General features: G+C 50.4%; 2 protein-coding genes and 1 pseudogene across 3 annotated transcripts; 1 reads left to right on the top strand and 2 right to left on the bottom strand.

Moving 5' to 3' along the window:
* Positions 1-1,311: 1,311 nt before the first annotated feature.
* LOC119327077 lies at positions 1,312-1,450 on the bottom strand (annotated as a pseudogene).
* A 5,222-nt stretch (positions 1,451-6,672) lies between these two features.
* Positions 6,673-10,281, top strand: LOC119322570 (putative pentatricopeptide repeat-containing protein At3g25970). Of its 2 annotated transcripts, XR_005155708.1 has the most exons (3): positions 6,673-8,942; positions 9,051-9,190; positions 9,758-10,281. XR_005155708.1 is itself a non-coding variant. In XM_037596053.1 (2 exons), coding segments are annotated over exons 1-2 (2,076 nt in total). In that variant the 5' UTR covers positions 6,673-6,868; the 3' UTR covers positions 9,053-10,281. The 2 variants fall into 2 exon arrangements, 1 of the variants encoding a protein (XP_037451950.1); XM_037596053.1 differs by having other exon boundaries at positions 9,051-10,281.
* A 3,702-nt stretch (positions 10,282-13,983) lies between these two features.
* Positions 13,984-17,704, bottom strand: LOC119322571 (probable serine/threonine-protein kinase PIX13). The gene is made up of 6 exons (XM_037596054.1): positions 17,388-17,704; positions 16,403-16,782; positions 15,644-15,779; positions 15,398-15,534; positions 15,186-15,309; positions 13,984-14,675 (listed from the first exon to the last, which is right to left on the bottom strand). The coding sequence occupies exons 1-6, from the start codon at positions 17,452-17,454 to the stop codon at positions 14,209-14,211; spliced, it is 1,311 nt and encodes a 436-aa protein (XP_037451951.1). The 5' UTR covers positions 17,455-17,704; the 3' UTR covers positions 13,984-14,208.
* Between the last annotated feature and the right edge of the window lie 6,774 nt (positions 17,705-24,478).

Consider the following 24,478-nt stretch of genomic DNA (forward strand, 5'->3'; position numbering starts at 1 on the left):
AGTTCAACTTTTCATATTCCCCTCCCCAATCAGATTGGACGGAGATGATTTTAAGATCAAATTTGCGTTCAACAAGTGCTTGAAAATTTTGAAAAACTTGAAACACATCGGAACGTTTCTTAAGGAGATAAATCCATGTATATTTGCTGTAATCATCAATGAAACTGACATAATAAGTATGTCGACCAACAGAGATGGGGGCAGGACCCCAGACAGCAGAAAAGATAAGTTGCAATGATTGAGTAGAAATACTAGTAGAAACATGGTATGGCAACTGATGAGATTTAGCTCTCTGACACGAATCACCTATAGTCTCATGATTATGCTCACCAACAAACGGGAGCCTATTATTCCTAAGCACTTGTTGAACTAAATAAAATGATGGATGTCCTAAACGTGCATGCCACCGTTCGACGGAAAGTTTGATGGCACCATATGCTCTTTTGTTGAGGCTTCTAAGATGAGGAATCAATGGATATAGCCCTCCCACATATCTACCTCGATACAGAATTCTCCTCGTGGCTTGGTCCTTGATCAAAAAGAAGAAAGGATGAAATTTGAGAAAAAAATTATTATCAATGGCAATGCGATGAATGGAGAGCAAATTTTGAGAGGCACTAGGAACATGCAAAATCTGTTTAAGATGTATATCTGCATGTGGGGTTTCGATAATAGAATGACCAATATTACTTATCTGCATACCTGAACCGTCGGCGGTGTGGACTTGCTCACGGCCATGGTATTTCTCATGCATGGTCACCTTTCCAAGCTCACTGGTAATGTGATCCGTAGCTCCACTATCAACATACCAATTTGTATCCACTCCATAAGAGGTATCTGCATGCGCGGCAACTCGCTTTTTCTGATAATTATTGTCCTCGGCATAACGCCAATTGCAATCTTTGGTGATGTGATTAGTTTTCTTGCAGATCTGGCAAGGACCAAATTCATCAAATTCATACCCATAATTGTTGTTGTTGCCAGATCGTCCTCCTCCTTGGCGGCCTCTATTGTTGGAGTAGAAGGGGCGGCCATTGCCTTGGCGGCCGTTGCCACCATAGTTGTTGTTGTTGTAGCCACCACCGTAGTTATTGTTGTTGTTGTTGTAGTCACCACCACCATGATGACCCCCGCCTCCACCTTGCTGATGACCGCCGCCGCCGTACTGGTTAGGACCACTGCCGCCACCACCACGGGAATTGTTGGAGTTGCCCCGTGATGAAGGGCGGTAGCCCTTGGAGGAGGTGCGGCCGCCGTGAGCCACTGCGTTTGCTGAAGATTTGAAGGCACCTTGGAACAACTCAACTCGCTGATCGAAATTGGACATCAACACAAATAGATGGTCGAGGGAGAGTGGCTCGGTGCGGACGTCAAGAGCGCTGATGAGGGGCTGGTAGTCGAGGTCGAGCCCGAAGAGGATGTGGGAGATGAGTTCTTCATCATCCAAGTGGCTTCCAGCAGCTGCAAGCTCGTCAGCCAGAGACCTCATGTGGGCCAAGTAGGTGGCCACGTTCTGAGTCCCCTTCTGGGCGTTGGTGAGGGCGACCCGAAGATTGTTGATGCGCGATCTGGAGGTGGAGGTGTCAGCGTCCCTGACGAGGCCGGCCCGCAAGACAGCTCCAAGAACCTCGTCTCCACGAGCCCGCGTGCGGCCCGGCCCAAGAAGCCCAACCCACGCATCACCGGTCCAGCGTGGGTTAACTGAAGCCCGCTCGGAGGCTACTTAAGGAAAGGGGCGACACAGAGCTAGGGTTATCCGGTGGATCACGGCAAAGGCGGCTCGACTCTTTTCCCCTTCCCCTTTTCTATCTCGCGACGAACCCTAGCCATCCCAAATTCTTGTATCGTCCTGTAATCGCCACCAATCTTGTATCCGCGAGTGATTGTTGCTAGTAATCGAGAGAGAGCTACCAGTACCCTAACATCTGGTATCAGAGACCAGCAAATCCCCACCACCGCACACCCTGGAGCAGTTCATCGAAACCAGAGGCCTCCAGCAAGCTCGTTCGCAACTCGTCACCATGGATCCGGCCATCGAAGCCTTTCTCGACAGGCTTGACAACACCCTCAAGGCCCAGAACAAGGCCATCGCGGAGATCCAGGCCTCCACGGCCAAAATCGACGATCTCGTCAACTGGCGACCGGAGATGGAGAAGCGGGTGGCAGATCTGGGCGACGCGGTGGCGGCGCTCCAGCTAGCGCAGCCACTTCCGCCCAAGGCGAGCGAGGAGACTACGGATGTGAACTCGAAGCAAGGCCCTTCTGCGACGACCGGCATCCTCCGGGGGGCCGGTGGCGGCGCGAGCAACAAATTCCATGGGCCCGATGGCCACGGCATCTACAATTTACCACGGGGGAACGTGGCGGCGTCCTTCCAGACGCCGCCGCCACCCCGGCAACAGGTCCGTCCTCCTCCCTCGCAGCAATTCCCCACCCCTCATCATCGTTCGCGCACGCAAGCCAGATGTTTTCTGGTCTAGGCCAAACTCACCCATCCATCACGTTCCCGCAATTCAGGGGGATAACCCGAATTTGTGGAAAACTATGTGCGAACAGTATTTCCAGATGTTCGGCATCCTACCTTCGTTCTGGGTACCCATGGCAGCCCTGAATTTCTCCGGGTCAGCCGCTGTATGGCTGCAATCCATACAGAAGCGTCTCACGGAGTTCGATTGGGATACTTTCACTTCTTTGCTTTGCACTCGTTTTGGTCGCGATCGGCACCAGACGCTGATCAGGCAGTTTTACACTGTCAGACAAACGTCCTCTGTAGCACATTACATAGAGCAAATTGAGTTAATCATCAATCATTTATCATCTTATTCTGACTCGATTCATCCCTTTTATTTCTTAACTCGTTTCGTCGAGGGCCTGCGGAGGGATATTCGGGCGGTGGTCCTCGTGCAACGACCACCGGACCTGGATACGGCGTGCACTCTGGCATTACTCCAGGAAGAGGTGGCCGATGGCGCTTTCGGCAGTCCAGCTCGGCCGCCGGAGCCACCCCCGCGAGGAGGCTCTCCCATGCCACTGCCTCCCCCTCCAGTGCGCTCGGTGCCAGCGGCGCCTGCGGTAGATCGCCGCGGCACAAACGCGGCCCGCGCAGACACAACCAAGCTCAAGTCGCTCAGGGACTACCGACGAGCTCGTGGTCTGTGTTTCAAGTGCGGCGAGAGGTGGGGGCACGACCATGTGTGCCCCACCACCGTCCAACTGCATGTGATGGAGGAACTGCTGGACGTTTTCAGCCTCGACAGCTTCGTCGACACACAACTGGGTCAAGACGAGTCACCTCAAGAAACAGCCATGGCCATCTCTCTGTCAGCAGTTACAGGAGGGGTGTCATCCAAAGCATTCCAACTCAGGGCATGGCTACAAGGCCGGGAAGTTCTCATGTTAGTTGATTCGGGCAGTTCCAATTCCTTCGTCAATCAGCAGCTTGCCCAACATCTGTCTGGAATCCAGCCCCTCGCCAAGCCAAGCCGTGTGCGGGTGGCAGATGTGAGTGAACTGATCTGTTCAGAGATGGCCACACAATGCGCCTGGTATGCACAAGGACATGAATTTTATACAGACTTGAAGGTCCTGGCTCTGGGCACGTACGATGTCATCTTAGGCATGGATTGGTTGGAAGAACACAGTCCGATGCAAGTCGATTGGCGCGCACGTTTCCTGGAGATCCCTACTCCAGCAGGACCCCTTCGCCTTCAGGGACATGACGCAGGATCGACAACTTGCCAGTCAATCAACAGTCTGCAACTGCAAAACTTGTGCAGCAAGGGCTCTGTCACTCATGTCATACACCTTTGCGTGGTAGCACCCATGCCCGAGGACTTGGAGCAAACTCCAGAGTGCATTCAGGAAGTGTTGAACCAGTTCCCTGATGTATTCGAAGAGCCAGTCGGACTCCCACCGAGGAGGGCGTGCGATCATCGCATTCCTCTGATTCTAGGAGCGCGACCAGTCAACGTCAGGCAGTACCGTTATAAACCAGAGCAGAAAACTGAGATCGAAGCTCAGGTGGAGGCCCTGTTGAAATCAGGTGTGATTCAGCATAGTGACAGCCCATTCTCCTCTCCTGTAATTCTCGTGAAGAAAAAGGACGGCACCTGGCGACTCTGCATCGATTACAGGCAGTTAAACGCAATCACGGTGGTCGGCAAGTTTCCAGTTCCGGTAATTGAAGAACTTCTCGATGAGTTGCATGGAGCAGCTTGGTTCTCCAAGTTGGACTTGCGAGCAGGCTACCACCAGATCAGATTAGCCCCTGGGGAAGAACATAAGACAGCTTTTTCCACGCATCAGGGGCACTTTGAGTTCAAGGTCTTATCCTTTGGTCTAGCTGGAGCCCCTCCCACCTTCATTGAAGGGCTAACAACAACTCTCAAGCCAGTGATCCGCGTTTGCGTTCTCTGTTTCTTCGACGACATCTTGATTTTTAGTGCTTCGTTGGAGGACCACAAAAACCATGTAAAGCAAGTACTAGAACTTCTCCGAAGGGACAACTGGAAAGTGAAACGCAGCAAGTGCGCTTTCGGGCCCGCGTGCGGCCCGACCCAAGAAGCCCAACCCACGCATCACCGGCCCAGCGTGGGTTAACTGAAGCCCGCTCGGAGGCTACTTAAGGAGAGGGGCAACACAGAGCTAGGGTTATCCGGTGGATCACGGCAAAGGCAGCTCGGCTCTTTTCCCCTTCCCCTTTTCTGTCTCGCGACGAACCCTAGCCATCCCAAATTCTTGTATCGTCCTGTAATCGCCACCAATCTTGTATCCGCGAGTGATTGTTGCTAGTAATCGAGAGAGAGCTACCAGTACCCTAACAGGAGGAGAAGATAGTTGCAAGGTATTTCCAGAGAGCAGCAGCGGTGGGGATTGATACTACCTGAATCAAAACTTCCTTCTTCAGGTTGTTGAGGAGGTAGCCGAGAAGGAGCTGATCTTGCCGAACCCAAACAGCATGCTCGGGATTGGCGATGGTGCTGTCCTTCCCATCCTTATCCTTCACGGCGCGAAGCTTGGCCGGTTCTGAATCAGTCCCATCGAGGAGACCATAGAACCCAGCACTACGGACTTGAGGAAGAATCTGTGCTCGCCAAAGTATGTAGTTCTGGCGGGTGAGCTTCTCGCTGACCTGGGTGGTCAGAGCCGCCGTGGAGGTTGATGAAGACGCCATGATGATGGGTTTGTGTTTTGGTGTTTGGGAGATTGGTTTTTGATCTGGGTGTCTGTCGATGGGCTAGCGAACTGGTGTTTCTGGCGATGGTTCTATCGATCTAAGGAGATATTGCTGGCGATGGGTTTTTCGATCTGGGGATCGCTAGATGTATGGGAAGAGTAATGCTCTGATTACCATATTAGTTTTGGTGGAACGTCTTGCCCTTTCAGGCTGACGGGTTCATGTTATATATTGGGGCGCACCTCCCATAGACAGCGCATACATGGAGTTCGATCCTGAGACGGATCGTTACAGGGAACGTGAGAGACAAGAAAGGATTACAAAGAGATGTCGGTGCTAACAAGATATCCTAGGAAATATATATGAGGCAGTCTAGAGTCATGTAACTATACATGTTAACACACTACAGAATATACATTCTCTTTAGCTGCTATAACCTAGCCTTGTAGGATTTGCTTTAGATAGGAAAAAAACAGGGGCACCAGCGTGCTAACCAGCCGTTGTTATCTGTACAGCATGATATTTTGTTCTGGAGCTGTGTTGTATGTTGGAGCAAGAAAAACCATAAAGAAAAATCTTCTGGAGCCAAGATATATCCTGTTGTACTCAACTACTGGGTTTACAACTTGACTTACATCTTCAGTTCCTTGACTTCTTCCTCTCACATGGATGTAATCTTGCTTTGGTGACTCTTCCAGTGAAGTATTTCTTGAATCAGCTTCAGCATCTTTTCTGGAACTGCCATTATCATCACTGGATTCGTTCTCCTTGAAACACTTCGCTTCTGCATCAGTCTGCACATAAAATTCCAGTCAATGAAAGATCAGGGCAGATGAGAAAGAAAAACCAATCTCTCGTTCTCTGCATTTCTTCCGGTAACACGCAGGAGGTCCGCGTGCTTATATGTTTAAGAACAATCAATCGTTCAATTGCCGGCAAGAACAGGCACATGAGCACGTGGGCCGGCCATTTATAGTCGGTTTTCTGCGCTTTTTTGATTGGTTTTTGGTTTTTGTTCTTTTTCCTTCCGGTTTTCTTTTGTTTCTTTCATTTTCAAATTTCTTCTTTCCTTTTCAACTATAAACATATTTTATACATGTATTTTTTTTTCAAAATAAACAGTGAATATTTTTAAAATACAGGACAAACTTTTACAGCACAATGGATATTTTTCAAATACTCAACAGGATTTTTTTAATAAGCAATGAACTGTAAAAATGGTTAATTCTCAAACTTATTGTAACAATATTTTTCAAAAAAATCGCTTTTTCCTATTTTTATTTTAAAAATGATATGAAAATGTAATTTTAGGACATTCTGGAAAAAATTATTTTTTTAGCCGTCTGAAAAAAGTGTTGTTTTTAGCGAAGTCTGAAAACTATTTTTTTCAGACAAGTCTAGTTTGCTGAAGAGAAAGAAGTTCGGCCCTCTCAATGGCGGCCCAGGCTATATACGTTTTATAGCGGTCCAAAAATGCGTAACCCCGGCAACTTCCCCGTCGCCGGCGCCGTCGCTCCTCCGTCCGCTTCTATCCTCCCTCCCGGCGACTTCCTCCGCCCGCTCCTATCCTCCGTGCGGCGCTCGCATGGAAGAAAGAGAGAGCAAGGAGGGGAGGGCGAGCCACGCGCTGTCGTGCCCTGTCGCCTGACGACGGAGGTGCCACCGTGAGCTGCGTGCAAGCGAAGAAGAGAAATGCCCGCGCGCCACCACCTCACCATCGCCGCCGTCGCGAAATCCCACGCCGCGCTGCCCAAGTCCGGTGTCACCTCCCCCACGCCCTGGAACCAGCTCCTCACCGCCTACTCCCTCTCCCCGCTCGGCCTCGTCGCCGCGCGCCAGGTGTTCGACCAAATCCCGCGCCCGGATGCCGCCTCCTGGAACTCCCTCCTCACCGCTTATGTCTCCGCTGGCGCGCACCCCGCCGCGCGCCGCATCCTCAGGGCCATGCACACGCGTGGACTGGCCGCCAGCACCTTCGCCCTCGGCCCTGCTCTGCGCTCCGCTGCTGCTTTGGGCTGCCCTGTTCTCGGCGCCCAGCTGCACTCGCTCATCGTCAAAGCCGGCCTGGCCAACAATGTCTTCGCCGCGACCGCATTGCTCCACATGTATGCAAAATGTGGCCGCACGAGGGACGCTCGTCGGGTGTTCGATGGAATGCTGGAGCGGAACACTGTTTCTTGGAATGCACTCATTGCTGGTTATGCGGAATCCGGCAAGGTTGCTCCAGTAGTTCAGCTGTTTGTTGAGATGGAGAGGGAGGGGTTACGTCCAGACGAGGCAACATTCGCCGCGTTGCTCACATTGGTCAATGACTCCAGTTGTTTCCTGATGCACCAGCTGCATGGGAAGATTGTCAAATATGGATCAGCGTTGGGCTTGATAGTGTTGAATGCAGCAATCACTGCCTACACGCAATGTGGGGCCCTGGAGAATTCTAGAAGCATCTTTGATGAAATTGGGGACAGAAGGGATTTGATATCATGGAACGCAATGCTTGCAGCTTACACTACCCATGGGATGGAGTATGAGGCGATGGGATTCTTTGCTAGCATGATGCAGGCGAGTGGAGTTGAACCTGACATGTATAGTTTCACAAGTATCGTAAGTGCGTGTGCAGAGCATCGCGATCACGGAGGGACAGCAATTCATGGTTTGGTGATCAAGAAGTGCTTCGAAGGAGTCGCGCCTGTTTGCAATGCTCTGATTGCCATGTACACTCGATTTAGTGAGAAATGCATGATGGAAGATGCATATAAGTGCTTTGATTCCTTGCTGCTTAAGGACACCGTCTCCTGGAATTCTATGTTGACTGGGTATTCGCAGCACGGTTTGAGTGCTGATGCGTTGAGATTCTTCAGATGTATGCAGTCAGAAAATATTAGAACTGATGAGTATGCATTCTCTGCTGCCCTGCGTTCATGCTCAGACCTTGCTTTACTTCGGCTAGGTAGACAAATACATGGTTTAGTCATCCATTCTGGTTTTGCTTCCAACAATTTTGTTTCTAGCTCGCCGATCTTCATGTATTCTAAGAGTGGCGTTCTTGATAATGCAACGAAGTCTTTTGAGGAGGCAGATAAGAGTAGCTCTGTGCCCTGGAACTCTATGATGTTTGGTTATGCGCAGCATGGACAGGCGCAAGGCGTGCGCAGCCTCTTCAATGAGATGCTGGAGCTTAAGGTTCCTCTGGATCATATTACATTTGTTGGCCTGATTACTGCCTGCAGTCATGCTGGTCTTGTGAACGAAGGTTCAGAAATCCTCAATACGATGGAGACTAAGTATGGAATTCCTCTTCGGATGGAGCATTATGCATGTGGCATTGATCTGTATGGGAGGGCTGGGCAGCTTGACAAAGCAAAAGAGCTTATTGACTCTATGCCATTTGAACCAGATGCCATGGTGTGGATGACCCTATTAGGTGCTTGCAGAATCCATGGGAATATGGAACTTGCAAGTGATGTGGCCAGCCATCTGTTGGAGGCAGAGCCTAGACAGCACTCCACATATGTTCTCCTCTCCAGCATGTATTCTGGTCTTGGGATGTGGAGTAATAGAGCATTCGTACAGAAGGAAATGAAGAATAAAGGACTAAGCAAAGTCCCTGGTTGGAGCTGGATCGAGGTGAAGAATGAGGTGCACTCATTCAATGCAGAGGATGGGTCGCACCCAAGGATGGATGAAATATATGAGATGTTGAGTTTGTTGCTTCACAATTTTCCCGTGCAGCCTGTGCATCAAAAAACAACTGGAGCCATCGACTGCTGTAGGCAACTCGCCTCTTAATATTTTTATTATCATCTTTTTACATTTATGTGCATCAATTCTACTCTTCTCTTTGTTTACTAACACATGATAATTTGGTTGGTCACAGAGCTATCAAATTATGGGTATTAACCAGCAGGCCCCTGTTGAAGATGATTGGGCACACTTCTCTTGTATGTTCTGTGGATGCACATTCGTCTGCTCTGATTGCTAGTGGCAGTGAAGACCCCTCTGTCAATATATGGAAAGGTGATCTGTTTTGTATGCTTTGGAAATTCATGTTAAAATGCAGTTATACTTTTTCATTGGATAGGATTTGTTTTTTACTTATATCTTCTCCATTGAAAAACTCTTGAAACCCCGACCTTTCAACTGAGGGTACTATCCATTATACAAATGGATTTGTCTAAATAAATGTAAAATTGTGGTAAAGTCAATGTCTCCCTTGCTATGCTCCAGTCTATTCTAAAAAAACAAAAATAGTTCTAGTCCGTGATTGTACTTCGCCTTAAGCGGGGACTTCCATTATAAGCAAATGGTCCTGCAGATCTTTGATCTTAAACATATTTGAGTAGTTGCAAACTGGAAAGATCACTATGATACAAACCATGAGAAGAAGTAATAGTGATCTGCTTTTTGTTTTTGAGCATTTGGATTCCTGTTTATTCGCTTGACTAGTCCATGACCATGAGCAGCTTCATTGGCTTTTCTTGGGAATTGGTATGTTAATCAGTCGATGTTCCAGTTTATTAGTTATTGTCAAAGTTTGAGCTAGAATTGACTTAATGCTCCAATGTAACTGCTTCGAGAGCACAGACTGGTAGGCTGATTGGACATGGGAATTCGCAAACCTACACTGCCATCTTCTTTCCAAGTCGCACTGGTAGGTGTTATCAGTGCATGTTCTGATGGAATCGTGAGGATATGGACAACCAGCCATGATAGGGTTCTGCAGTGATGAGGAACGTGCAGCTTATACACAGATCTTATTTCTCAGCACACACACTTAGCAGGTTCGTTTCTATCTACTGCTTAAAGTGACTGTTTAAAGACAAGGAACAAGAAGTGGACAAGAATTGCAGATGGAGAGAGACAATGCTAGCTGGAAGATCATTATGCAAAAAAATAAAATAAAAAAAATCCCAGCTTCATTCTAGGTATTACTGCTACCATGCTGTTCTTCAAATCTTGTATTGCTCAACTGAAAGCTTCAGTCTTGTTTTTCCATTTTCCCCCATCCAGCAATATCAGACTTCTCTTAATTGTTTGCTCTCCGATATGCCACATTAATGTAATTGAGAATCTTTAGCCAGTTAGCTTTATTTGATATTGTTACGGCCGTAGAGGCCCACCGGGCAATCTTAGCCCACAAGTTATCTTAGGTTAATTCTTACGCAAGTTATCTTAGGCTAGTCGTTTTGAGGTTATAAATATTAGTTGTAAGATACCTTTTGAGATTAAGCAATAAAGATATTATCATCTTCTGTTGCCCGGCTCCCTGAGGAGTCGGAACCCTAGCCGCCACCAGCCAACCGCCACCGCACCTAAACCCTAGCCGCGACGGCGCCCACTCACCGGCGCGCCCGCTCCAGCCCTCGTCCACCTCCTCCTTGTCCCTATAACCTGCGTAGCCGCACTGGTAGGAACCCTAGTCCTACCAATTTGGTATCAGGTACCCAGGTTTCGACCATGTCTTCGCCGCCTCCAATTTCGCCACCACCGCCGCTGCCCGTCAACTCCACCACCGCCGCCGCTTCATCGCCGGGTGTCACGGCCTCGCTCTCGGTGGGCGCCACGGCGTCGCTCTCGGTGCCGATCTTCCCTGCACCCGGCACCGCGCCGGGCCACGGCCTGCCGCCACCCCCCGTCCAACACGCACCGCCATCGCCTCCCCCCGTGCCGCAGCAGTTTACGCCGGAGGCCATGGCCGGCGTGCTCAACGACTTGGTCGTCGCGGTCCAGGGCATCCGCCTCTACTTGGCTAGCCCGTACGGGCCGCCCCCACAGCTCCATCCGGCCGTGACCGCGGGACAGCCGGCGCTGCCATGGCACTCCATCCCCGCGGCCATCACCGGGGGTTACCCGGCGCTGCCCTCACCGGCGGCTCCGATGCCGCCTTGGCCACAGTGGCCGACGCCAGCGCTCGCGGTGCCACCCGCGCCGCCAGCAGCCGCCCAGGGCCCGCATCAGTGGCCGGCCTACTCCGCCCCCCGGCCATCGCCGGGGGCTACCCGGCGCTACCATCGTCGGCCGCTTCCACGCCGCCCTGGCCCCAGTGGCCGACGCTAGCGCTCGCGGCGCCACCCGCGCCGCCAGCAGCCGCCCAGGGCCCGCAGTGGCCGGCCTGGGCCGCGCCACCCACCGCCTCGCCGTCCCTCCCGGCGGCCACAGTGCAGGTTCCGCCGCCGCCACCGCCCAGCCCTAGCCTGGGCCGGTCCGCGCCAGGCGGTCTTCGGATCCAGGAGGTCCGGTTCCCATCGTCACCATCTCCGCTTCCGGGCTGGCTCCACGGGACATCGCCTCCGCCGGTTTACACGGAGGCCCGGGAGCCGCCGGGTTCCCAGTTGCAGCCCGGGGCGTCGGGGGCCACGGGGGCCTACGCCGGCCTTCCCACCATGGACCAAGCACCATCATCGGCTCTCCGCCCCGCCGAGGCAGTGGGCCATGGCGCGCCAAACCAGCAGCCGCCCCGGTTCGCCAAGCTCGACTTCGCCACTTATGACGGCTCAGATGACCCACTTAACTGGCTCAACCAGTGTGACCAGTTCTTCCGCGGGCAGCGCACACCCGCGTCGGAGCGCACTTGGCTGGCTTCCTACCATCTCCGCGGGGCCGCCCAGACATGGTACTACGCCCTCGAGCAGGACGAGGGCGGCATGCCCCCGTGGGAGCGCTTCCGCGAGCTGTGCCTTCTTCGCTTTGGACCGCAATTACGCGGGAGCCGATTGGCCGAGTTGGGCCGCCTACCTTTCACCTCCACGGTGCAGGATTTCGCCGACCGCTTCCAGGCCCTGGCGTGTCACGCGCCAGGTGTGACGGCCCTGCAGCGGGCTGAGCTCTTCGTCGGCGGCCTTCCGGATCACATTCGCGTCGACGTGGAGCTTCGCGGACCCCAGGATCTCCAGTCGGCCATGTACTACGCCCGCGCGTTCGAGCGCCGTGCAGTGGCCATCCAGCAGGAATCACCGTCCCGGACCGTTGGGTCGCTACCAGGGCTGGATTCCTCGCAGGGTCGGCCTACGCAGGCTTCTGCGGCACCCCTCGCCGCGACCGCGGGACGCCCGTTCCGCCGGCTCACCTCAGTCGAGCTCCTCGAGCGTCGCCGCCAAGGATTGTGCTTCAATTGCGACGAGCCCTACACGCCCGGCCATGCCTGCCCGCGACTCTTCTACCTGGAGGTTGCAGACTACATTCCGGAGGATGCCGTCGCCGCCGACCTGGCCGCCCCAGCTGTCGAGAAGGTGTTTGACGCTGGTTGATCGCCTCGAGGAGTTCCGCCAGCGCTTCCCCACCTTACAGCTCGAGGACGAGCTGTTTGTGCAGGCGGGGAGAAGTGTTACGGCCGTAGAGGCCCACCGGGCAATCTTAGCCCACAAGTTATCTTAGGTTAATTCTTACGCAAGTTATCTTAGGCTAGTCGTTTTGAGGTTATAAATATTAGTCGTAAGATACCTTTTGAGACTAAGCAATAAAGATATTATCATCTTCTGTTGCCCGGCTCCCTGAGGAGCCGGAACCCTAGCCGCCACCAGCCAACCGCCGCCGCACCTAAACCCTAGCCGCGACGGCGCCCACTCGCCGGCGCGCCCGCTCCAGCCCTCGTCCACCTCCTCCTTGTCCCTATAACCTGCGTAGCCGCACTGGTAGGAACCCTAGTCCTACCATATATATATATTAATTGCATAAGCTCTGAAAGAATGATAACTGATACAACTATGAGCAGTGTGCTAAGAAAAACATTACCTGTTAACTGACACTGTATTTCTGTCTGTCTATATAGCCAATTGCTTTAAATTGGCGGTTCATTTAATAGCTCGCGTGATTTGGACCATAACGTCAGCAGCCGCACTGTGTATGGAAATGGAAAACCTTGATATGTTAAACCACGGTGGATGGTCGTTTATGTAATACAATTAAAAAAATCTTGATTTGATCAGGTGGAAGGGGAGCCTCCTTCCTGCTGGTTGGAGCTTTTGAGGGCAATTTTGGTGCTGCAACTTGAACTGCAGTTCAACATTTTTGTAGTTTTTGGAAAGACAAGTTCATGTATTCTGTATTTAGTTGAGCTTGTGTCGAAAACACATGCTAATGTGAATCACAAGTGACTGAAGAATTCACAAACATAATTTTAAACAAAAGTTCTATTTTTTTATACAAAATAAAAAAGAATAAATCAACTTGTCTAGTATGGTAGCTCAAGGTTCAGACATGATGAGGGCCATTTGACATTATTAACTACTCCTACTATGAATCAATTGATAAGAGAAAAGGAAAATTGCCCTGCTCTTAACAGAGCTGAGACTGATATCTGAAGTCAATTCTTCCCATGAAACTCCAGCAGTAGAAAAACATAGTATTCATTTTCCTTTCTTTTGGTTGGTTGGTTGGAGACAAGAGAATCTAGACTTGTTGATTTGCTTTGACTTGTGAAATCAACATTGCCGGCCATCTTTTAATAGGGTTCACAACTGGTTGGCACAATCACATCATTCACGCTGACAATTTATATGCAACTTCAGCTGCTGCAACTTGGAACAAGTCAAGTCACCAAAAAATGGTCAGTCAACTGAAGACTAGCAGCAATGCCATGCCAATTCAGTTGCCATTTCAGACAATATCATCATGTCATGTCACTGCACACTGGATTCATTTGGCCAATTCACCATACTGCATTTATATTATACCCATCACAGATTCACAAGCAAATGAAAATGCCGATTCATACCCAGAATGTACTGACAACCATACGATTAACTTCGCAAAGTTCAGCTCCAAAAAAAAAACCATGGTATCTATCTACTGTCCAACAAAGTGCCAAACAATCATAGAACACCGAAGAATTATTGCCTCTGCCATTTCTAAGGTGTTCACAATATACAGTTACATGATATCTCTGATTTTCTTTCTTGCTGTATTTTACACTCACCGTGATCCGACACAAGCTCAACACCAACATCAGACAAAAATTAATTTAATTAGGACATGTATGTACAGGAAGAGGAAGAATGTCATCATCGGCAGCAGATCATCATACAGGCGGTTGGGGATCATCGTGCCTTCGTGGCGTGGCCGTTGGTGGCCCTCGAACCACGGCGACCATCACCATTGGCCCGTGGCGATGACCGCTGGTGCACTGCAGCAGAGCGTCCGTGGGCACGGTCCCTGGATGACGTCCCGCTCCCTCCTCTTGCCTCCCTTGTCCGGCTCTTCAGTGCCTCGATCTGCTCGAGCGTCTCCAGGACCTCCTTCATCGATGGCCTGCTCCTGGGCTCACCGGCAAGGCAGTTCAGTGTCAGCTGCGCCGCCTGGTGGGACTGTTTGGAGTTGTACTGACCCTCAAACTGAGGGTCCATGAGACGGGCGAGCTTTCTCCGGTCAGCCAAGTAGGGCTTCGCCCAGTCAACCAGGCTCTGTTGCCCATTCGGACGGTTGGGGTCCAGCGCTCGCTTACCAGACAGCATCTCCAGCATCACAACTCCGAAACCGTAAACGTCACTCTTGACATACAAATGGCCTGGACATGGTTCAGAGCATGTGGTGAGAAAAGCAATCAACAGCTAAGAAAGCAACCATAGATAGCAACTTGTAAATTCTGAAGTTTGTATGGATGACTGGATGACTCGATGAATGGAGCTACCGACAACTTGAGAAGGTATTTACTCAGGTATATGAATTCAGAATCTCATATGGCATGAAAACTAACTGGAAATAGTGAACACATGGTAGGAGCGAGTTTATGGTCTTTTCGTTGATGGTGGCAGCAGAGGAATGCCCACTTGACATAGAAGGTATTTTTAGCTGAAGGAGCAATTGTCATTGCTCATGAATCATTGACAAATCTATCTGATGTAGAACTCTAAATTTGGAAAGATCCAAAGTAGGAATTCCTTGGCTATATGGGGATACTAAACCTACCTGCCATATGTTTATGTTTCAGTTTGTACAATTGACTGGCACATTGATTGCAGCCAGTATTATTATCTGATCATATATATCTGTGGTTAACAGGCATAAGGGCACATACCGGTGGCTACGTATTCCGGGGCCGCATATCCGTAGGTGCCCATCACCCTGGTCGTGATATGAGAGTTGCTACCCGTTGGTCCAAGCTTAGCAAGCCCAAAGTCAGAGAGCTTCGCATTATAACTCTGCCAAAAAAAAGGCAGTCAGCATTTGACCTTGATATATAGACAACAGATAAAAGGTACATTGCATAGTACTTCATACAACACTTACTGCATCTAGAAGAATATTGGAAGCCTTGAAGTCCCTGTAGATAACTTGCTTCTCTGATGCATGCAAGAATGCAAGTCCTCTAGCTGCGCCAATGGCTATCTTCAGCCTCAGTTCCCATGACAGCGGAGCACATCCTTCTACAGAAATGCAATAGGGTCCAACATCAGTATTGTGAATTCAACTGGTTGCTCAAGAATTGCAACCGCTTCCAGTAATCACAGAGAAGAAAGATCAGTAATAACTCACTTCTGAAAAGATGGTTTTCCAAGCTCCCCTTGGCCATGAACTCGTAGACAAGCAACAGTTCCTTGTCCTCCCAGCAGTACCCCAACAGCTTGACAAGGTTTGGGTGCGAGAGCCTTCCCAAAAAGTTTATCTCTGACTGCAAGTTGACAATCGGAAATGTTCATCAGATACAGTAGTTGCGGCAACCTTTGGAAACAATGATTCTATTAGGCTAAACTAGGAGCACCGAGTCACGTCTGCCGGCCTAATAGTAGCATTTTATATGTACCCCAGAGCTGACCAAACAAAAATAGAAGCGACTACATTGTGATAAACATGTGGATTACTGGGTGTTCCTGGTCAGCAGTTTTGAACAGCTTATCATACCACTTTCAAACAAGATGGTCCTGGTTAGCATTAGTCAAATGGCACTGGCCAGACAGCGCAGTTCCATTGCGATATAATAGAACTGACAGCAAGGCCATCAGGAGTTAAACAAAGCACACGGAACCATAACTGTAAGCATGTAACGACCAGGAGAATCTTTAAAATTGCTGTGATTTGTTTAAACCTGACTACTAATGGTGTGTGTGTGCAGGAAGTGGACTGTAAACTCAGCTAAAACTACAAAAGTAAACTCATGACAGTTGTTCCACATGTGCCGAAGCTGAATCGAAGTTCCCATCAATCAAGAGCAAACAAAGCTAAGTCAAACCCGCAAATTCCAGTGCTCATCATACTCATCAATTTGGAATTCAGAGAGCTCAAGAAAATATTCACCTGCCATTCCTCGTACCCCTGCATGCTCTCCGAGTTGAGCTTCTTGACCGCGACGACCATGCCGGTGCCGCTCTTGGTGGGGTTCATCGTCTTCTCGTCCACCCACCCCTTGTAGACCCTCCCGAACCCCCCCTCCCCGAGGACGCTGTCGGGCCTGAAGTTCTTGGTGGCCGTCTTGAGCTCGAGGAAGGTGAAGGTGCGGAGGTTGGGCGCCTCCAGGATCTGGCCCTCGAGGAAGCCCGCCGCGGCCTCGTCGAAGCCCCCGCTGGTGCCGCCGCTGCCCGCGGAGGCCATGAAGGTGCTGCTGCCCCCCGAGGAGAGCTTCCCCGTGGTGCTGTTGCTCGTGGTGACGCTGCCGCTCGTCTTGTAGTTGGATGTCCCTGTCACGCAATAAGCAACACGTTTTTAGCACACTGAATTTGATTATTGGAGAAATTTTACAGAGAACATGGAGAGGTTCCCCTTCGGAGTAAACAGTTTGGATTGCATCAGTAACATATGGTTGCTTCAGCCTGTCTGATTCATGAAACGGGGGAAAACAAGCATCAAGCACAGTATGGATTGGAAAACTATGGTTGTTGATTCAGATAATTCCCATCCCTGATCTCTAGTGAAGAGAGGAAATCTGAGGCTGGAAGAAATCAATCGAACAACCTGTCCTGATTCCTTGACGCCGCCTCTAATCAATTCGACAGAGGACTGAATGACTGACGGACGGACATGAAAGAAACAGCGCAGCCTTGAGCTCCTCGGAGAACCAAGAATCGGAATCAGACTAAACCAAAACAGAGTCTTGGCCGAGACAACAGCCACGGCGTCTCTGCGCAGCAGACGACAGAAACAGACGTCCGAGCAGGGACCAAGAAACCCCCCGCCGGGAGCTCGCGGGATCCAGGGGTCGACGGGATCGCGTGAGGAACAACAGCGGGAGGAAGGAGAAGGGGGATCCCGAATCGAGTTCATGGAGAAGCAGATTCGTGCTCACCTGGGCTGGACGGCCGGTAGTCCGCCGCCACATCGGCCTTCCCCGCGCCGCCGCAGATGTTCCCCATCTTACCCCCTCCTCCCTCCCGCCGGAGCCAATCAGCAGAAACGACGGAAGAGGGTTGCTTGCGGAGGAGGAGACAGGGGGGAAGCGGAAGAGGGGGAGGAGGAGGAAGGAGACGAGTATGGAATGGAGAAGGGAGGGGGGGAGGGGAAGTCAAGGGGGGGCCGTGATAAGTAAGCGGAGACTGGAGTGCGAGCGAGGGGGGACGGACCAAGGAGAGAGCAGACGCTGCAAACTGAGAGGAGGGAGAAAGTCTCCGGCTTTGTTTGTTCCTCCGTGTGGCCGGCCTCCGCCTGCCCCGGACCACACTCCACCTCTCTCTTTCAGCTCAAACTCCGCGTGCCGCTTTCCATTTCTCCATAGTATATTGCCCGGAAAGGCGAAGTCGTCTTCCAGCTGCCGCCTGCCGCTGCCTATAAAAAATGGCCAAATGGGCAAACGATGCTGTGCACCGCGCCAGTTCTAAGGCCAACTCCACCGCGTGACCCCAAACGAACGTTCGTTTTGTTCGGATTCTGTCCGTTTGGTTAGGACAATAGGGTCGTGTCCGGACTTGTTCTGGGATGCGGTGGTCGTGCACCCAGCGCGGGGCCACATCCGTTTGCCCCATCTCGTCCGCCAGGGCCTAAAAATGCCCATATTTTCATATGAAAACAAGTTTTCACGTCCAAATATTAATTGTTTGAAAATTAAAATAGTTTTACAACCAAATCAAAATTGCCTTGAATGAACATAAAATGAACCAATACATCTATCGGTTGCCAACATGCTCCCACACTCGCTTACATGCCCCTTGTACTGGCCCTGCCAAGCAAATGGACAGTTCTTCCACTCTCAGTGCATATAATCTATGCTGCCAAGCATGCCTGAAAAGCCTCTAGCTGCGTTGGTCGCCAACAATCTCTCTGTATCAGCGGCGGTTGGCTGCCTCAAGTACTCTAGACCAAACACCTCGATCACAGCCTGACAGAACTTGTACATTGACATCAGACATGTTGTCTCGCTCATACGCACGTACTCATCCATCAAATCGCCTGGAATTCCATAGGCAAGCATGCGGACGGCCACGGTGCATTTCTGGTAAGAGAAGAACCCAAGCTTGCCAAGGGCATTCGCCTTGCACTCGAAGTATGGGTCATGAGCAACCACTCCCTCTCGGATACGATTGAACACATGTCTTCCCATTCGAAAACGGCGTCGGAATTTATCCGGCTTGAAGAGCGGTTTGTTGAAAAAGTAATCGGCATAGAGCAGGGCGTGGCCTCTCTCCCTGTTGCGGTTCAGGTTGGGAGCACGGCCAGGGACTGACCCCCTATATCGAGGAAGCTACCATTGAATGTGGTCGTGAACGACCAGTGCAGCCACCATAAGATCTTCATCATCCGATGACGAATAGTCCGATGAACAAAGGAAGTGGTGGAAGAAGAACTCGTCTCCACTATCCATACATTTGTGGGCAAAATGTCGAACACCTTGCGGGCGTGGTGATGAAGAGGCCGCGATGATCACCTCGACGCAGCAGAGGTGGTTGTCGGCCGGCTACTGGCCGCTCTGGAGCCGTCGGAAGCTGTCGCGGCCGCCGTGGTACGTCGCCGGCGGGCGTGTCTCCTATGCCACCGGCAAAGACGGCGACAGCCAAACCTCCTCCGATCGACGGCCAAAACTACGCCGAAAACGGTGAAGCGCGGGCGTGATGGCGGCCACGTGATTTGGTATGGACGGCCGGCGGCTGCGCGGTGAGGAGGCAGCCGGAGAATAGCGGCGGGGCGGGGCGGGAGAGAGAGGGTCGAAGCGTTGGAAGGGAGGGACTGCTAGTGTCCCCGACAGGCGGGCCACGGGGGGGACAAGGGCGTGCGTCCCGGCCGTCCGCGCACGTCCGTTCCACCCCAAACCGAGCGCAACTTTGGGTCGGGGATGGGTCAAAAACGGACGGATTCCGGACATTTGTCCGTTTGAGGCCGCGCGTTGGGCCGCGCTGTTCGTCCGTTTTATCCCAAACGGACGCGTCCGGACAAGATGGGGTCGCGCGGTGGAGTTGGCCTAAAAACAACATATGTGTAATCTTTTGTGACCTTGGGATGGAAATGTAATTCCCCTTTTTACGATATGGATATCGGTGTGTGCGTGAGAGAGAGTGAGTAGCCGGGGTGGCCGAGGTTGCCTTGTGTGGGCTGTGGTGATGGTTCCGCCCGGTTTGTTTCTCAGTAATTAACCAGATAATTTGAGTACTTCTTACTTAATGAGATGAGCCAAATCTTTTATACTCCCTCCGTCCTGATGTATAAGTCATTCATGTAGTTCTAGATCGACAATTTAACTATCTAAATATGTATTATATGTGACAAAAATATGTATATTTAGAAACTACATCCGTGTAGAAATTTAGCGATATACTTTTCAAGACATATGACATATATTTAATTCCTCAATCAATGACCTAGAACTACGCAAATGACTTATACATCGAGACGGAGGTAGTACCTTCCTTAAAAAACAGTGGATGGTTATATTCCGAGAAACAAGGACCAAATTTTTCATAAGGAAAAAAACGATGACTATATTCGCTTTGTGCTCGAAATATATTCTTTTTTTACCTGCTAAGCATATGGATACTTGGGCATTTTAGAAAGCGAGGATTCAAAACTTAGCTCAGGGAACGCTCCCAGGGCAAAAAAGATTGCGGTTTTCACTTGTGAGGGACCTATTCTACGGGGGAAATATACGATTATAGAAATATACTGGTTAGTACAATATTCTAGGAGAAAAGGGCATCAATTTCATGTTGAAGTAAAAACAAGTCTATATAAGACCAATATTATTAAAGATGTCATACATCTAATATCACAAAATTGTTTTTCGCCTTGGTTTGTTGGGTGTGGCTGGAATTGGTCCGAATTTCACACCACACATCTAGCCCGTGGTTAATCAGTTTGCTTGACCGAGCAAAGCCAGCTAGCTAGCTACCTACGGTTTCCTCCTAATTACCACCACAAGTGATGAATGGCTAATTAGTTTGGCTGTCCTTTCGTGTCCTTTTCTCCATCTTGTTCTAAAAGCAGACAAGGAATATGAGACTTGACTGATGCATGAGATCTTGGGAGGTTGACAATAGTGGCACCACCGGAGTTATCATCGATGGCGCCAGCTAGAATGTGTCAAACCATGCTCTCATGGAGTGTCAAACTTAGCCACTGTGCTTTCATCCGGTCTTTGATCTTGATTAGGCCAATCTAAAACCATGTTTACGTGTTAACCAGAGAGGGCCATGACTTGGTTCTCCCAGGTGTGTTCACATGATTCGATCTATATGCTAGCATATGAACTTGTGCGCACTTACACGAGCAACTATCTTTTTTTGAAAATGAGGATGACCCCGGCCTCTGCATCAGAGCTATGCATGCAACTATTTTATTAATTATTTATTTAAACCTTACCAAGTAATACATCAATATGTCTAAAGCCACCTATGCACTTGATTAAGGGGTGCAAATTGTCAGGCCGCATACCCAGACCTCACACCAAATTAAATACAACATATAAAGCCGGAGGCGCCAACCAAGACGAATTGTCGGGTCTGAGTCACACACCGGTCCAATGGGCGCACTCTCAGCGAGCACCGCATGCGCACGCTGCAGAGGCCATCACCATCCTCTTCCATCAATGCATCTTAAGAGTAGGTACTGATGCATCCACCTTGCGAGGCCTGTCGTCGATGCCACCACGGCGCCAGACAACGCCACCACCCTATGCATATCCATTATCACATATCCGTCATAGACCTGCAGCGCCAAACCATCAAGACTCCACGTCGTCAATGTGTCACAGGAACCGCCGCTCCACCGCAGAAGTCGTCCACTGGTCCCTCGAGCCTATGCACTCATTCAAGAATGACACAAGGGCACCACGTCATCTGATCGACTGATCTAGGGTTTCCCCGGAGGTAGTGAACGGAGGTCTAGAGCTTCTCCACGACGATGCCTTCAAGAAGGGAACGACACAAAAGAGTGCCACCATCGTCGGCCTTGGAAACTAGCCGAGAGCAAGCTTTTCACCCTGATCTGCTCGACGAACCTCCATTTAGCATTATGTCCTCGAGCCTATGCACCCCTCCAAGAATGAAGCCCCCAGGGGGGAATGACACAAGAGCACTGTGTCATCTGATCGACTGATCTACAGTTTCTCCCGGAGGTAGCGGATAAAGGTCTGGAGCTTCTCCACTATGATGCCTTCAAGAAGGAACGACACAGAAGAGCACCGCCATCACCAGCCATGGAAACTATCTGGGAGGAAGGTTTTCAGCCCAATTTGCTCGACGAACCTCCATCTAGCATCGTGTCCTTGGGTCGCCACCGATCTATGCCGCCGAGCAGCGAGCAGTCCGCACCGGCCAGATCTGTCTGACCGAAGGCCAGACCACGCGTGTCGTCGACCCATCCACTAGGCCCTCCATGCCACCTCCGTTGGTCCGAGGTCAGATCACCCGCCGTCGCAAATCCAGCCGCAGCCGCTGCCCGAAGCATGGCAGTAAGCCGCGCCCGCAGCCATCGCCGCCCGAGGTAGGGTCGGCCATCGCGCAGCCGCAACCCAAGACAGGGCCGGCAGTCGCGCCGCCAAGGGGCTCCGCACCACACCCATGACGCGGGAGAGAGGGAGACCCTCGTGACCGTCGTCGGCCTCGGGGCTTTAGCCCGGCGGTGGCAAGGGGAGGAAAGGAAGGAGCGGCCCTAGCGGCTAGGGTTTCGGCCTCGCCCGAGTCACCCTAGCAAGGGCGACGCGGGGTCAAGTCGAGTGGAAACACTGGTAGGTGCCACAAGTTGTGCCTTATGAGCAACTAATCTTTTTCTTTTTGAGGGAATGAGCAACTAATCTTGACTTAACTAATTATAAGCATCCTTGTTTGCTGGGAATCATCCTACAAGGATGGGTGTAAGTTGAAAGGAGGTGTGTTCTAGAAAGGGAACAGTTGACTTGAGAGCAGCCTGATTTTTTTAAACACAGGAAGGGATACGAAGGTCCCAGAGCTGGCATTATAATAACAACAGTTTTGCAACATTACATAGAGGACCCAAAGGAAAAGGAAATTACTAACAAGTTCTCCAGGTTTACATTAGGACCCCATTAGGAAAAACAAGGATGCAATCGTGTCTTGAACCCTCCGATGACCTCCCCGTAGATGTTATGGCCACAGGGCTATTGTAGATTGCTAGCATATCCACATGAGGCCATGTTCCGTCCTAACCGCTCAAATCGCTTGCCGGAGACAATGCTTTGTGTGGATCCGTTGCTCCGGCGGTGGAGGTCGAAGCAGAGGAAGAAGTTAACGAGGAAACACCAATGCCGGCAGCAAGTCCATGGACTCAACGGACCTGAAAAGACGGGCGCTAAATCCGGCACCCTCTTCCTTCCCGCCACCATGGCGGTCAATGATCATCGGATCCGTATCCCGAACGAGCTCATCAAATGTCAACTTAGCTATTGTGCTTTCTTATGGCCTTTGGATTTACGTGTTAACCAGAGGACCATTTCTTGTTTCTCCCAGATATGTTCACACATATACATATATGTGCTATAAAACAAACTGCTAGATGTAGTTGTGGATTTGTGCTTACATGAGCAGCAACTTTTGACTTAACTAATTAATTAAATATCCTTGTTTGGTCTAACTTGAGAGCTGGTTGAAATAGGCAGATACATTAATTCAATCCACACCATGGGGGCATATACGCAAGATTATGAGAGGGCATCACCATGCATATATATACACGTCTCTCGCCTCAAACACTTTGATTCTATACATGAAATCCATTCAGCAGTGCTATACACACGACACGATCCAGACGATTCATGCACGATACTCAAATCCAGCCGGACATGCACAGGATTCAGAAGGGCACTGGCCGCTAGATTAGCACATCGTGCAAAGATCGTGCAGCAGTATCGTGTGGGTAGTATCTTTGTAAAATCTTGACAAAGAATTGCATCCGTTTGATAATAATTGCATCATGCACACGCCGTATCTTTGTAGGACAAGACCATGCAAAATCTACAAGTGGACAATCAATTGGCAAAGTGCCCAACTGATGGATCAGCTAATTAAGATCTGACTAGGATGTGATATGATTATGACCACTAAAAACAAGCTAAAGTTAACAGCACGCACGCATGCGTGCATTATTATGAATTGAGCACATGTTAAGTGGGGAAATGTGATGGCCTACCAGATTAAGGGATGCTGGCCATTTATATATCCATGTGTTGTGAGTTGACTAGACCCTGAAAACTCTGAAAACAATGAGCCATATGTGCATCTGCCGGCAGGTCCAACGACAACCCGCTGATCGTGCGACGCATTACAGATAAACGCCAACTTTCCCCTTTTTCTCTTTCCCCCTTTCCGCACTTTCGCTGTTGCCGGTGTGGCAAAAAATCAATTAACGAGTGGTTGCTCCTGGCAAGAAATGACGGTTAGTTTGTGAAAAAAGTCAGAAAAGCGACCATGCATGCTCCTCTCAAATCAAAGGAGAAGTGTGCCTTTTTTATGTTCTGAATTTTCTTGGTTGCTTCCTCAGGCACTGTCTGGAATCACGACTCCTCTCTCCTTTTGCAAGGCTGGAAACGATGCCAATTAAGATAACTGGGTGACGTGATGCGACCGAGTGACCTCTGCTGCTCGCTTTGTCCAACGAAGACCAGAATGAGTATGAGATTGATAGTAAATTATCAGGCGGCCGGCAAACTTGCAAGACTGGCCATGGTTAAAGGTGCCTGAAGAAGGAATACAGGAGGCAAGGAGACGAAATTACAGGAAATTTACTTAACTAGGGGAGGAGAGCGACGTACCAACAAGAACGATTAATTATTCAGTGTATTTCTTTGAACATCATGATCATACTGAGTAGTATGTCGATCCAAGCACGAATGGTTGTCTGGAGGCACATGTGTCCGCTCGCGACCAGGTAACCTCCCCTCCTCTCGCGACCGCGTCGCCCCTGCGGGCGACCGGTCGCGCCTCCAGCGCCTCCTCCCCG

The sequence above is a fragment of the Triticum dicoccoides genome, chromosome 6B (assembly GCF_002162155.2).
Source record: "Triticum dicoccoides isolate Atlit2015 ecotype Zavitan chromosome 6B, WEW_v2.0, whole genome shotgun sequence".
Classification (NCBI taxonomy): Eukaryota; Viridiplantae; Streptophyta; class Magnoliopsida; order Poales; family Poaceae; genus Triticum; species Triticum dicoccoides.

What these genes read in the sequence shown, in the direction of transcription:
- LOC119322570 (XM_037596053.1), top strand. Translation starts at nt 6,869, where the DNA reads ATGCCCGCGCGCCACCACCTCACCATCGCCGCCGTCGCGAAATCCCAC.
- LOC119322571 (XM_037596054.1), bottom strand. Translation starts at nt 17,454, where the DNA reads ATGGGGAACATCTGCGGCGGCGCGGGGAAGGCCGATGTGGCGGCGGAC. An exon ending in AGGGGTACGAGGAATGGCAG is followed by an intron (nt 15,780 to 16,402) that starts GTGAATATTTTC and finishes GTCAACTTGCAG; the next exon opens with TCAGAGATAAACTTTTTGGG. An exon ending in GGAAAACCATCTTTTCAGAA is followed by an intron (nt 15,535 to 15,643) that starts GTGAGTTATTAC and finishes GCATTTCTGTAG; the next exon opens with AAGGATGTGCTCCGCTGTCA.